The following is a 15,303-nucleotide window of genomic DNA, read 5'->3' on the forward strand; positions in this document are numbered from 1 at the left end:
AAAACAACCGCCCTGCAATAAGCATTTGACCTTTACAGAGTGATGTGCAGTCTGACAATAGAATGTTTTCACATTCATTATTTTATAATCTGGAAACAAATTTACAGGGATCTTTAAGCTATGGTTTGTGTGCCACTTCAAATTCTATAATACATTTTTAAAGACCAATATTTTGTCTGCTTTATATGTAGGAAAAAGGAAGACTATGAGAATCAAATTAAAACATAATGCAACTGTAATTACACACTTAAGACCTTTCTATATCATTATCAAGATAATTACAGATTTACAGATTAATCATTTAATAACATAATCCTAGCAAACCCTTCACGTGAGTTAAAGTCACATGCACAAACAGTGTTATGTAGGTTTGCCTTAAGGAACACAGTGAACTTTGACTCAGTTTGGTTTTGAAATTGCTCAATTGGAGCGCAGCGGACATACTGAGATGGCAAAAAGGAAACATACCATTAAATCTGTGTCATCATTCCATGTTTTTACTTGTTATCCCCAATCTCTAAAGAAAAATGCAGGACATTGGGAAATGCCACTGTTGGGGAAGCTGATTACAGTCTGTACTGTGACTCACTGTGTCATGATGTTCTTAACCAGAACTCTGATCTGACAAACACAATACAATGTGAGCTTATTATTAGCAGCTGTGATCCAGCTTCTCCATGAGGAAAAGAAAAAGGAGGGGGGGCAACATGTGTGTCATTATTGGGGACAGAGTAGCGAGCCCAAAGCCACCTGTGAGCAGGCGAGGAAGAGCAGCTGTTCATCATCATACAGGAGTGCTTGTTCCTGCCGGAGCCATGAGGCTGATTGGCTGGCACGTGTCCCGAGGGAGCTCTTTTGTGTGTGTGTGTGGAAATATTCGCTAGAGGGAAGAGAACATTAAAAAAAAAGGCTTGCTAAAAATGTTGCTCCGTCTCCTTTACTTCTAGTCCTTGGATATATCGAAGGATGTTTTCTATTACAAGAATTAATAAGGGAGTTGGGGACAATAATATAAAACACAATGTCGGCTTACCTTCTGGTGTGCACGTGTTCAATTATTCGTATATGACATTTGATATCGAAGTTTCTTTTGATGTCTTTAATTTAGAGTTGCAACTAATGATAATTTTCATCATTAATGAATTTGCTAATTACTTCCCAGACTGAATGATTGTAGTAAAAAATGTCCATTGCAATTTATTAGAGCCTAAGATAAAGACACAATTAAAACATTCCACTTACAAGAAGCAAGTCAAGTACAAACAGTAAATGCGCACATTTGGGAAGAAACTTCTCTAATTTCTACCCCCTACTTCACCCTTGCTCAGACCACACCCATCTTTGAACTCAGCTTTAACTTTGAGCTTATCTGCACACCGGTAACATTTCGTAACTGTATCTTGCACGGTTGTGACGCTAATACTAACAAAATCTGCCCACAGACATATCAATACCTAGAAAAGTACTCAAAACCTCCGCTGTGGTAGTTTCAGGGACAGTAGGTGTCTCCAGGACGTCACATTTTGCCATGATGGCGCATACAGACTCACAAGGTGAAAACAATACCAGTGTTGCTGTGGCAGCTGGTAATAGGGAGCTTCCGCCATTTAAAGGACTAGAGCTGTGTCCATTCGGAGTGCATGTCCAGTATCTCAGCTTGCAGCGTTGTTAGGGGACATGAAGGATGGCTTTCTTTCCTTCTTTCCCAAAAATCTACCTAGATGCAATTGGGCATGGCTTAGAAGTATAGATTAATTTGGACCCACAGAATCCAAGAAAAAATTATTTTGTTGCTGAAACTTAAGGTTCAAAACTTAGCGTTTCAGGCCAAAACTGTGAGTTTGTTGATATGCCACCATTTGGCCAAATTGCACCAAATTCTACACTACACTCCCGTTTCCCAAGCAATACACCGGCCAACTGTGAAGTAGCTCTTAAGATATGCAAATTCCAGACACATTTTTCCTTGCTTTAAAGTTAGATTAATAGAAGATAGGGCTCCTCGTTAGCTCAACTGGTGGAGTGTGTGTACCATGCAACAAGTCTGAGTCCTTATCGCAGCAGCCCTTTAATGCATGTCATTCCCTCTCTCTCCCCTTCCTTTCCTCTCACTCTCAAAGCTATCACTATCCAATATAGCAGATATGCTATCTAAGAAAAAAAAAAGAGACGGCATTAGTACACAGTGGCTACAAAGACTAACTGCTTAAAAGAGTAATGGCAGAATAACAACCTTGTCTTGCTGTGGGGGTTACTACAGAGTGGTGTTCATAAAAGGTTGAAGATTTTTTTCTTTAGAAAAACACATCAAACATTTTAAAAAGATTCTTCATTGTATTTTTTCATGTTCACTTTGTCTGATACATGGTTTTTAAAAGATCATTTTATCAGGGTTTCATAACCTCTTTTAAATCAATGTAAAAGCTTAAATTATACTCCAGCGTCAATACAGACAAAAAAATAAAAATTGAGAATGATCATTTCTTTCACATTGGTTCTGGTCAAGAAGTTAAAACGACTTTCTAAAGCCCTAATGAGCACTTGCAGGTCAAATGCATTGCATTTTATACCCTAAAATCTACCCTAATAACTGGAAAACAGAAGTATGAGGTCCTCAAGAGGCAGAAAATACAAGATCAGACATTTTAAAACAATAGAAACTCTGAATATTGTTACAATGACAGTGTCATGACACAATCAATCTCTTCAGTCTAGGCTAAACATTGGACCAACTGAGGTTTTCCAAGGCTACAACAGTCACCTTTGGAATCCATTACATACAGAGAAGTGTACCTCAAATGAGGAATACAACATCAAGGAAATAAACGCAAAGTCATACTAAACAAAACTCGAGCAGCAAAATATACATGATGCTGTCATGCAGGCCATGAAAACATAATAGTTGCACATACATGGAAATTAACTATTTAAAATCAAGCACTGTGAGAAATGTGATTGAGGTGAAGCCAAAATGGAGTGAGAAGCTGGTGTGAGGCAGTCTAACAGAATCATTGTGCAATGGCTTGTATAGCTTGGCTGGCTTCCTCTGTTGCAGCCTTTTTTGAGGTATCCCTATCTGACACAGCCTCCAATGTATCAGCTTTAAGCAGTTCAGCCTCATCTTCGCCCACATTTTCCGATGCAGCTGGGGCTGCCACGTCCTGGGTATTCATATGTGAGGCTGGCACATCCATCAAAACCATGTCTGCTGCCACCTTGTCCTGAGCAACGGCTTCTGAAGGACCACTGTCTGTGGCTGCTTTGTCCACATCAGGCATGTTTGTGGCAGTATTGTCTGAAGCAACCTTTTCACTCCTCTCCACGTAGAAGAGGATGTAGGCCTTGGCCTTCCTCACTGTGTCCTCATTGGTCAGAGTCACTGTGCTGTCATTGAAGTGGTACCAACGGCCCTCATGGCTGCCATATGCTGTATAATGGCCTGATCCAACCCTGTGAACACACACGTATATCACGTTCTTCTGTCTGGCTTCTTACAAGGCTGCATTTATTGCTGCTGAATTGAGAGGAACATATTCAGCTAAGCAATGCAACATCACCACTTAGAGGCCAAAAGTAAAACAGCAGCACGTTAATGAACAGTTCTTGGCATATCTTCACAAATTCTCAAGGACTCTCAGCTTAATGCCTTTCAGCATTTAGTGGAGGCATGAATTTTTAAATAGCTGCTGTCCACAAGGCTTTTCAACAAAATTGGTTATACAACAAGTGTGTGACTGAACTGGGTGGCAGATTATGTTTAGATTTTATAGTTGAGCTGGGTTTTTGTTAATTGTGCCACCATGGTGACAAATTTACACCTTGCAAGCATCTGAACATATGATAATATTTCAGCTGGAGGGGAAAAACACCTATTGCCCCAAACAAGTCTGATATATGCAAAATGCTGAAGCAGTCTAGATGCCGTTTGTGCTCATTAAAACAGCAAATTATAATCAAACAGATGAGGCTTGAACAAATATTCATTTCAACTTCTCCATTTGCATGTTTAAACAGGGATACTTCATCTACTCACCCAGATCCATGATGCACTACGACAGCAACAAGGTCATACAGGCAGCTTTCTGGTAATGAATTCTCTGGCTGCAAACATACAAAAAAAAATACCCAGAACATCATGCCTCAAAGATTTACAACTTTACAAGGAGATACTTGGCATCTGGACATGTATGCAGACCAGGGGTCTCACACATAAGTCTGAAAGGTTTCATCTGAAAATGATGGCACTCTCAAATTCCTAAAAACCTTGGTGGTTACAGTGTCAGCTCGACAGAGGTTCACAGGTGTTTTATACAAGGACAAGAGGCTAACTAAAAAATGATACAACTTACATAAGAACAACATGGAATACTCTGAAGGGAAATTCGCCCTGGAGGAAACGGTTTAGACATTCAGAGGGTGAACACTTACCTACAGTGCTTATAGAAAATCATGATACCCTTTTGAAACAGTCACTTTTTTTGTCAGCCTAAAATGAAAATAAACACATTTACACTATCCCTCTGAGTACCGTTCAGAGTATTGTCCAGAAGTGGAAGGCACATGGCACCACCCAGACCTTGCCTAGACGGGCCGCCCCTCCAAACTGGTGGACCGAGCCAGGAAAAGATTGATCAGGGAAACTACCAAGAGGCCCATGGTGACCTTGACCCTAAATGGTAGATGTGTCACACAGTCTCGTTTACAGTATGCCAAAAAACATATTGAAGATTCTGATGCCATGTGGCAAAAGGTTATATGGAGAGGTGAGACCAAAATTAAACTTTTTGGGCTGAACTCCAAGCACCCGGTTTGGCAGAAACCACACACATCACACCGCCCACAACACATTTTACCTACAGTGAAGCATGGTGGTGGCAGTATTATGTTGTGGGCTTGTTTCTCTTCAGCAGGGACTGGGCAGTTTGTCAGGATTGAAGGGGAAATGGATGCCGCAAAGTACACCCAAATTCTTGAGGGGAAAACCTACGGCCCTCTGTTAGACACTCTGTTAGACACTTGGTGGTTCACCTTCCAGCATGACAATGACCCAAAACACCCACCACCAAAATAAATAAAATAAAATACACTGGCTAAAGGAGAGGAGGGTGAATGTCCTATAGTGGCCTAGTCAGAGCCCTGACCTGAGTCAGACAGAACATCTCTGGATGGACTTGAAGAGTGCAGTCTATCGCCGCTCACCACCAAATCAAAAAAGTGACTATTTCAAAAGGGTATCATGACTTTCTATAGGCACTGCACATTACATGCGCTACACAATAATAGAATCAAAACTGCATTAGTAGCGAGAGAGCCATGCACAGTCATGGCAAGTGCCGGCCTTCCACATGGCTTGCTGCAGATCTGTCTGCATTAGGTGACCAGGCGATCGAAATAATAAATACACTACAGATGATGGTACTGTAACAACACAGTTCATTGTCCATTACAGTTAATCCTGAATTTATTTAACAATTAGATTTCTTTCTTGCTTATTTAAATCTTAAGATTAATCTATAAATACCCCAAATCAATAATCATAAAACAGTAAGAGAATCAGCAAATCCATACATTTGACACCCTGAATTTGAATTTTTCCAAAGCAAAATAACTAAAATGACTAATGAACTATCAAAAAATAGCTGCCAACCAATTTGATGCTAATCATTATCTGATCATGATGTTTTCATCATTTTCCAGATGTAGTGCCTCTGGTCACAATAGCAACATTCATCTCTTCTGGTTGTCAACTGCTGTAAAACATGTTTTTCTCTGTTGATATAAAACCCATCATCCGCTGACTAAAAGGAAACTTCAGTTTGACTTAATCGCCAGTTTAGCAAAGGAGCTATTGTAATTGTTGTGTATAAAAAGACCTGTGTCTGTATTTTAAATAGTCTATTCTTCATCCTGTCTGCAGCTCCTCTGTGCCCAACTTTCTCTGCAGCCATTTTAGTTCATCATATTTCACATGTATTTCTAAGTCGGTTGTCTAGCATTTCGCCTGATCGGTTGTTCCATGGTGTGACTAGTGTCTTGACCCTATTTTGAGTTACCAAACCATACCCCTTCTTCACAAAAGTTTCAATTTGGCACAATTATTCTAAGTTGTTGTGGTATTGTGTTATTCCCAACAAGTATGACTGAGGTAATACCAATATAAATTTCACATGACCACTTTGCGAAACTTGTATTTATCTTTGAATCTTTCATAAGAGGCAGACATAAAAACAGATTTTAAATATATTTGTAAAAGTCCCTGAATTGCCATGGATTTATACCATTTCCTTCTATGCGATGTATGAAATATCAATTAAAAAACTATATTGTGAAATTCCATGATCAGCATTTCTTCTGTTTTGCACTCACCTCAAGTAAGTAGCCCCTCATGTCCAGACCTTTCAGTGGAAACTCCACATAGGTGTCCACCTTGTTTCTCAAAAAGGCCGTCCAGTGGAACCTTTTTAGGTGCAGACACAAAACCTACAATTGGAAATAAAATCTCCAATTAAATCTAAACATACACTTTTTCTAATTACTTTATTTTCATGGAACAAACTTTCAAATTCGTAGATTATGAATAAAATAGCTTTGGTCTCTACTTTTGGCAGCTTCTCAATCCAGAACTTCTTTGTGGATTTCTGTCGTTTTTTGCACTTGTGGCAATAGTACAGCTCAGTTTCATCAAGTTCTTCCAGGTCAGTGAAGCTACGTACGCAGTCTAAAACACACAGAAAAGGCTGTCATTAATATCGGCAGTTCACAATCAGAAATAATGTTAAACTAGTGGCACATATCTGTCCAAAGAGCCATTACCTCTAACAAGGGGAAACTTACCACGTAAGGTGCAGGTCGGCCCTGACTCCTGGTCCTTACTTTTCTTTTGTCTGAACTGGCTGGGAATGTCCAAAGACAGATCTGAGTGAAAGAGAATGGAATAAATACATCAGTGCTTTAATTAAATACCCCTAATACTTGTGTTTACAAGAAAATACTGAGCTTTTCTCCAACGTGTAGTATTTGGCTATTCACTGACAAAAGTTGTCTTACCAAGAAATGGATCAAACTTCCGAGATTCTGTTCCACATATCAGGCAGTTGACTTCATTCTGCAGTATGCCACCAAAATTGGATGTGACAACACTGGAAGTCCCATTTCTGCAAAGAATCAAAAAGCAAATACATGAAGTTTTAATCAACAAATGTATATCAACATTTCTGGTGTTTAATCAATGAATAAGCAAAAAAATATTGCAAACATAAAACATTTACACTGGACCAGTGAATGTTTACTTACTGGTCAATGCTACATGAAAGCATGTTCTGACATGATCATTAAAACTTCTAAAAGGCCAAGAGTACAAAGCTAAAACTAGACTACTTTCAAAATGAAAATGGGTAAAAAAAATAAAATAAAATAAATGCAGCATACCAACATCCTAGTGAAAAATGGACTATTGAAACAAAAAACCCCAGAAAAAACCAAACACTTTTTTTAAGCCATGTCATGGGGATGGAAGCATGTCTACAATGCTAAATGTGTCTCCTTTGGCAATATAAAATCTATTTAAAAACATTAGATACTATGTACAAAATATATGTACGGCTTACATGAAGCATTTGCCCTCAGCAGTGGAGAGTCTGACCCCATCCTGAGGTGAGACTGGGTGAGATGCCCCGTTGCGACTGTACTGGAGCTCCCTGTGGAGGTGGTCCAGCAGGTAGCGCATGAACTCATGCGCATCCTGCTGCTGATAGCCCCTGGATACAAAAACACAGATTTAAATGTCATCACTGTAATATCACAACAGACTGTTCCAGTCTGTGATGCATTAAGCATCTTGAGCAAATAGTAAACAAAACTTAAAAGGATATAGTTTACTGCTCAGCATGTTGAGTTGAATTATTGTAAATTCTCTGTACATGGTCACATACCTGAAACTTGGCATGATTTTCCATATAGCATAAAATAAGGAGTCTGGACTGAAGGCCGTCTGGCTTCCTTGCCACAGGGAACAAAGGGTTTTCCTAAACTCCTCCACCAAAGACCTGTTCAACATAAAGCAACTGTTACCCCGCTGCACAACCTGGAACAACCAACATCTAAAGCCTGTCAATACTCTATGGGACAAAAAAGTTTACAGAAGCCACTAACACTGATCAATACTTGACACACAGCACATTGCATTACAGTATATAGTGTTTCTGAGGTCGTCTTCTATACTTGCTGAAATTAATTGTTAGATCAATACACTGTGCCCATAAATCCTCCCTCCCACAGAAGAGGACCTTACACACTGTTGTCCCCTTGGCTTCGGGTGTGGTACATCCTTCTTCCTGCCGTCTTACCACTGCGTAGAGCTACTGCAGGTAACTCCTTGAAATAACAGCTGAACTGCTCGATGTTGCTGTCAAAGAAATGCATGTTTTGTTATAACATTTTGAACATCTGAGATTTACAAAATTAGCAAAAAATAGACAGTAACAATGATTGATCTAAGAACTCTGTGTTAGAGAAGACATACAACAGGCAGGGACACACCCAGCTGAAGGTCGACCAAAGTCGAGCAGATGGTGAGCGACAATCACCCTAGTTCTGGGCGTGCTTTGCGCACTGTTCGGCTGACTCAGCATGTTGAATCAGGCAAGAAGCGGCTCCTGAGATAAATTTCTCCCATTGTGCGGTCAAGGAATAAGAAGAGAGCGGAAACAAACGGCTAAAGTCAAGAGGCCATAAGGTTGAAAATGAACTGGTTATATCAGAAGATTGTTTTTTTTTAGCCATTGAGCTCTTTATCAGAAAAAAGTTTGTAATTGTTTGCTTTTATTGTTCATTTGTACTTTCACCATCATGCTAACTGGCTAATTAGCATATTGAGCCATCCTCTTGATCCCTTTTTGAATGAGGAATACGGTCTACCGCCGCTTGCTGATATAGACACTTATTTCCTCTCACGCAGGCATGGAACAGAGGTGATAGTTTGCCGTCGACTGTAGTATTTGCAGTTTGGCAATTAAAGTTTGTTTAATTGCCACTTTTCGGGCGAGAGACAGGCGACGCAACAGTCGGCCTTCGTCGCCACTTGTTCTTTGAAGTCGGCTTGGTGTGTGTCCCTGCGTTAAGATGTTAGGTTGCTTTGTTACCTTATTGCTGAGCCTCTTCCAAATCATGTCTTTTTTTTAAGATTTACTAATAATTTAGATTATTTATTGACTATAAGGGGGAAGCAGCGTTGCCATGCAAAGATAATATAAATACAACTATACATTAACCTACAAATTATACACAGAACTAGAAATTCACAGCCATTATTTAGCTTCAGACATATTCTGAGATTCTGCAAATTGATTTTAATACAGTACTGAAATGAATGGAAACGAATGGAAGTCTGGGAAGAAAAAAAATGTATCTATGGCATGCTTTGAAACTGGTCAGGAGTAACTAAATGTACTTGTTATTAAGTATATGGTAAAACGTCCCAGTCCTTTGGTAACCAGGGAAAATGTTTTAGCAAGAAAATCTTTCCTTTGACTGTGTCTTGTTTCCAAGCAGCCTGTATAATTCCCCTGACTGTGCCCCAGACTGTATTAATAAAGGATGACTGATTGTGGGGCCCTGGGTCTACTCGGGCTGAGCTACTGAACCATGCTGCAAACTAGTTTACTACCAACATACTTCATCTTCAGTGCAGAGCCTTACCTGAGGGACTGCAGAATGGCATTCATGAAGCATGTGTTGCCCAAGTTCCGCAGGCCTGTAGCACCTAAAGTCACCCCATCCTGACAGAGACAAGTGAAATACATAAAGATATTTAAGGAAAAGCACATTTTAAGCCAACAAGCTAAATATTTTTGTGAAAATAAGCAGCAGCTCTATAAAGGCTGTTGTTACTCATTTAATTGGAGCCCTGTCCCCCAGTGAGAATAAAGATTTGTAAAGAACCATTTTGAGAAAAGCTTAGCAGCAGTAGAGTCTACTGTGCGAGCACACAAGTGTGGAGTGGCAGCTCACAGCCTCTTGTTTCGAAACAAAAACAATCATTAATATTTTCAGCCACTTACATCATCTTTCAACAACTTGCTGTCTAGAGCTGGGCTTTCCTGAAATTTTCTTTTCCTTGGTCGGTCACCCATCATTGCTGAGCTGTAAGAGGCAAAACATTTAGTCGTGCACACTGATGTATTGTATGTATTAAGTATCGTTCTGATTAGGCAGACTTTTGGGGGGTAGAGTCATCTTAACTTGGCTTTTAAACACCTAACAATGTAAACTATAAATCTGAGGCTACATTTGTTATTAATATCATTTGGCGGTGTGTAATGCTGAGTACAAATATGAGACAAAAACGTGTTGTTTTTTTTTATTCTTGATGTGTACTTACTTTTCTAAGCTCTGCAGATGTTCCCTCACCTTCTGCACCTGCCCGAGTTTGGTGTCATTTACAACAAAGTCATCACATCTGTAACTGTAAAATCCACATTTGTCAAGACACAACCATATTTGAAAATACAGTGAACATGAGACTTTAAACCATCAGTACTACAAAAGAAACAGGGTGTCATACACATATTGCGTAGTGTTTCACTGTGGAAGCGTGCAACGTTTAATCACATGCAAGTGTGGCAGGAGTGATTTTCATCAAATTGTTCATAAATTTGGATCACTGTGTTAGCTTGTAATTAACAAACATGATCATTTTTGGCAGAATGTTGGATGTTGACCTGATTAGCTTCAATCATTTAATGATGTCGCTATAAAGAAACATTTGGTTCTGGTAACCCCGCCATAAAAATACTTGTTCTGACTGTTTTATGACTGTACTTTTGCAGGGCCCCACAGTGGCTTCAGATTGTAGACATAGATAGACACTCACCAAAATACGCTGAAGTTGCTGCAGTCCATGCAGACAGAATGATGGGATTTGTCTTTCTCCTGTTTCTCGCCTTTCTTTTGACTAATACCAACGACTTGGCTCTCTTCAAAATGTTTCTTTGCATGTCCATTGACATATCTAAAAATAAAGAGATGACTTTATACAAACAAGATCTGGAACTACAAGATAATAATCTAATACAAACAATGACAAAGAATAACTACAGTGCTCATCAACCAGAGCATCTGTTTTTATCAAAGAAAATCCATGATGATCTTTGAAAACCCCAGGTGTTAAACACCTCATGCTAATGTTTTGATAGTATTTCAAGAATTATCAAATCTGGAAAAAAAACTGTCTGCCTGTTGCACAGTAAACAAAATGTGCCTGGCGCAAATATGGTAACTGGAAATGACACTAGAGGCCGAGACTGGACAGCACTGACATGACGTGGTTTGTATACAATGAAGGAAAATGTTGTCTGTGTGCAAGTATTACTGTCAGAGAACGGCCCGCGATAAAAATTGGCCCCAGCCAGACTTCTTGATAACCACAGCATTTGAGAAAGAGGGAAAATTCCCCATGGACAGTGCCAAAGCTAAAGGGATTACTAACAAGGTCATGGAGTCCATTGCATTAGATGACAAACCTTTCTCCATTGGATGACATTGGGAGGCCAAAACACTGTTCACCAGATAACAATGCCATGACACAGACCTGGATTAAAATTGTTAAAATGTCCCTTTGAATATAAATTCTCTCATGTACACTGACCATGGAACCTCCATGCAAAACAGTGATGTAGGCTACGTCCCAGCAAGACTGGCAGAGGCTACGTAACCATTAGACGCTATTGGAGCCCAGTTCAGTTCATAACGATACTTTATAAAACGTTCTATCGGTGCCGAAGAATCAGCTGAACGGATTAATTGTTCTTGTTCTTAGCTCTGTCACATGAATGAAGGTATAATACACAAGATATAGAAGTGGGCTAACCAGACTTATAATAAAGCAAACTTATGGCAGCTCTAGGTGAATGCTTTGAGCAAATACATAACATTTATATTATTAACCTCAGGTTTTAGGGCATATATTTATATACAGCCATCTCAGTGACCACAGACTGACTTAAAAAAAAAACATTAATTTATGTATTATAGACATTACATGGTGGGTCAAAATGGTCACCAAAAGCAAAAGGACTGAGACACAACAGAGTAGGTTACTGGTGTGGTTTGTTTGCTACTCTGAGCACAGCTTTAGTTGCCAGCAAAACTACAAGAACTTACCTTCCACAATGGACCATCAGACAGGTAAGACAAATCCATGGACTTTTATTGGACCTGCAAACTGGAGATGAAAGATGAAGTCTTCGTTAAGAAGTGTAGAGTTTAATATGACCATGTTATGTAGCTGTGGTTTTCTATTGAATAGGCCATTCCTTCATGTGTTCATTGTGATCTGCCATTCTTGTGATAGCGGTTTATGGAGGACTAAACATGACTTAAGTCTCAATAAATAAATACATAAATGCAGAAATAAATCAATAAATACATGGATAAATAAATGAATGCATGATTAAATGTAAATATAAATAAATGCTTTACATTTATTCATTAATTTATTTCTGTATTGATTCCCTTTTTTAAATGCAGATACTTTATTGATTGAGACTAAAGTCATGTTTAGTCTTCCAAAACAGTTGTGCTACATTATCTATCTAGCTGGAACAAATGTGGCAGTATAGGCGCCAGCAAAAGCTGGGATCTAAATTACTGCACAGACACCGGTCACGTATGAATCCATTAATGTAGAATTTAGTAACGTTAAGTGAAAGGATGACAAATACTTCTCTCACCGTTGCAACACCATGAGGACGGAGTACCGTTAGGGAACCTGGCGGTATCGGTAAGATAGCTCACGTTTGAGTTCAGATGAGGGCACTCCATCAGTTCACAGTTGTGAATCGAGTCAGCTAACGTTAGCCAACACTACAACACCAACGGTACCAGGAGCAAAGCAGCTAACAATAGTGAGCCAATTAACCGATAACGTTGTACCAGCTAAAGCTAACGTTAGCTGACCAACTACTTCTGCTCGCGAATGCACGTTGCTCACGCTAACACGTTTGGTAGCTCTACTTCTTGCATAATTTCAGGGTACAAAAACAGTTTACAGAAAATAAAGGTAACACCGTTTCCATCCTGACATATTGTTATTATAAATAGTAATGTTATCTTTGGTGTATAAGGTACTAGATAGCTGCTGGCGCTTGCCACAAACAAATGGAAATAACTTGAGGAAGTGACGCAGTGTCTGCCGGCTCGGCTGTTTGCCAACTACGAAACAAAGATGAAAAACCTTCAGGGAGCTACATTTTACTACTTCCTTCTTCGCTTACAGTACCCGGGCCGCTTAGAGATGCAGTTGCTGCTGGGGTCGGCGGTCTATTTCTATTGTATTTATACCCAAAGACATATTGAAGCGGCTAATATTTAACCTAATCAAGCCGTGTTGCGAGGCAACTTGATTAGAAGTGTCACGCATGCGTACTAGTGAGCCACTACCTCGCTCTACCGGAGCTTTATATAGGAAGGTCCCTTTTTGAGTATAAAAACAAATAATGATGTATAAATGAATTAATAATTAATATTAAAGATGCACAATTAGTAATCCTGCTTCTATATATTCTGGAGTAATGAGTATTTTGATATAGAATGGGAAAAACAAGGTTATTACCCAGGAAGTTTCGTTTTTTTTTAAATCTCAAATAAGGTGCGGGGAAATGATTGCACAGATGTTATCCTGTTAATTCTGTTATTGTAAGGTTTATGTTAATGTTGATCCTTTCTGTTCCTTGTACACATCACAGATGAAACAACACAACATCTTTTTTGGGAATGCTCTTTCAGTCAAACACTGTGGCATGAAATGGCCCTCTTTTTAAACAGAAAGATGGGTATACAGCTCAAACTCAATTTTTTTTTTTGTTTTTTTGTATTTTTGAAAATATCTTTCCTGTCATGTTATTAATCTTTTCTTATTATTAGCTAAATTCTTTATGACACCACCAAATTTGCAAACCAGAAAACTAATTTTATTGTTTTCATTTCTTACTTTAACTCCTACCTGGACACACTAAAGTATTGAACTAACTGAAAAGCTGTGGAAACCAAGCGATATTGTTATTGTTACTATTATTATATATGTATATATTGTTTGAAGATTGCACAGTAATAAAGTTTGTAAGTCTATTTGTTTCTGGAACACTTGAACCTCTGAGTGTCGTGATGCTAACACTTTATTTCACAAAACGCCATGAATCGTTTTTAATGTTGTTGTGATTAGTTGCACCAAAGATTCTCTATCTCTGGTTGCACACATTAGAAAGTTAGGCTACTTCAATATTCCTATGTTTTCAGTTCTTTTGGCATAATGACAGTAGCAAACGACTGACATATTTATTTGTGTAGCTGCAGGTTATAGTGGTTTCCTTGAATATGTTGCACGTACGGATCTAAATGAGCATTTTGTGATGAGAGAGCCAGTGACTACAAACAATGTAGGCCTAATGCATTTTGATTATGATAAACCTTTATTTTCCTCAGATATGATGGCTGCTAAGAGGATTGAGTGGACAGATGCCACTCTTGTACTTATAAGCTATTGATTTAGGCATAACAAATATTACTCTAAAGGCTATTTCAAGGCTACATGAAATCTAGACCTCCAGGGTAAGAAAGTCCTCTTTTTATGTACTAAAAGAGGAACATTTTACAGAGTGCCATTCTTTTAATCCTCAGGTCAATGAAGATAATGCAATATTTAATTAAATACTTAGGCTACACCACCTACACTGGAAAAAAAAACCACATAAAAAAACTCCACCAGAAAATGAGACAATCCTGTGATCCTTTTACAAAACTGTTTAATATCCCAAATACAAAGCATGAGCATTTTATATTACAGTCGTTGTTGTTTTTGACACTTTTATGTTGAGATGTTTACAGCCTAGAACAAAATATTCACAGATGCTGAGCAGGAAAACATAATAACAGAGAGAGTTCAGTGGGCATCGTTTCACAAAAACAGCTCTAAATATATGTGTTGGGTTTTGAATTGGCACGTGTTCGGAAGTCTTTGAGCCAGGTGATGATGCAGTTTTATTTTGGAAACATTGAAATGGTTATGAGACCAAATTGTTAAGTGCACAAGCAGAGTAGGCTACCTGAACATGCAATGATGTAGTTCAGCTCCTGTTTATGTTTGTCATAAAAAACAACAACACTGACTTTCTTCGACTGGAAATATCCTCATACGTTTTGATGATGGGTTCGATTTTGGGCAGCACTTAAGAATTCATTTCATTAATAGCTGATGTGCTGACTGTTCTCTCAATAAATCATTTGGTCAATAAAACTTGTTTATCACAA

At 38.8% G+C, this 15,303-nt stretch overlaps 1 protein-coding gene across 1 annotated transcript; it reads right to left on the bottom strand.

Annotated features, from left to right (window-relative positions):
- Window positions 1-2,394: 2,394 nt before the first annotated feature.
- On the bottom strand, window positions 2,395-13,022 carry usp3 (ubiquitin specific peptidase 3). The gene is made up of 15 exons (XM_083917193.1): window positions 12,729-13,022; window positions 12,160-12,220; window positions 10,871-11,008; window positions 10,379-10,462; window positions 10,059-10,140; window positions 9,697-9,776; window positions 8,291-8,404; window positions 7,932-8,045; window positions 7,608-7,757; window positions 7,048-7,154; window positions 6,835-6,915; window positions 6,600-6,718; window positions 6,367-6,480; window positions 4,034-4,101; window positions 2,395-3,450 (listed from the first exon to the last, which is right to left on the bottom strand). Exons 1-15 carry the CDS (start codon window positions 12,817-12,819, stop codon window positions 3,009-3,011), a joined length of 1,845 nt encoding a protein of 614 aa, XP_083773319.1. The 5' UTR covers window positions 12,820-13,022; the 3' UTR covers window positions 2,395-3,008.
- Between the last annotated feature and the right edge of the window lie 2,281 nt (window positions 13,023-15,303).

Source organism: Echiichthys vipera (genome assembly GCF_963691815.1).
Source record: "Echiichthys vipera genome assembly, chromosome: 7".
Classification (NCBI taxonomy): domain Eukaryota; kingdom Metazoa; phylum Chordata; class Actinopteri; order Perciformes; family Trachinidae; genus Echiichthys; species Echiichthys vipera.

What these genes read in the sequence shown, in the direction of transcription:
- usp3 (XM_083917193.1), bottom strand. Translation starts at nt 12,819, where the DNA reads ATGGAGTGCCCTCATCTGAACTCAAACGTGAGCTATCTTACCGATACC. An exon ending in AGCAACTTCAGCGTATTTTG is followed by an intron (nt 10,463 to 10,870) that starts GTGAGTGTCTAT and finishes TGGATTTTACAG; the next exon opens with TTACAGATGTGATGACTTTG. An exon ending in CATCTGCAGAGCTTAGAAAA is followed by an intron (nt 10,141 to 10,378) that starts GTAAGTACACAT and finishes TGCCTCTTACAG; the next exon opens with CTCAGCAATGATGGGTGACC.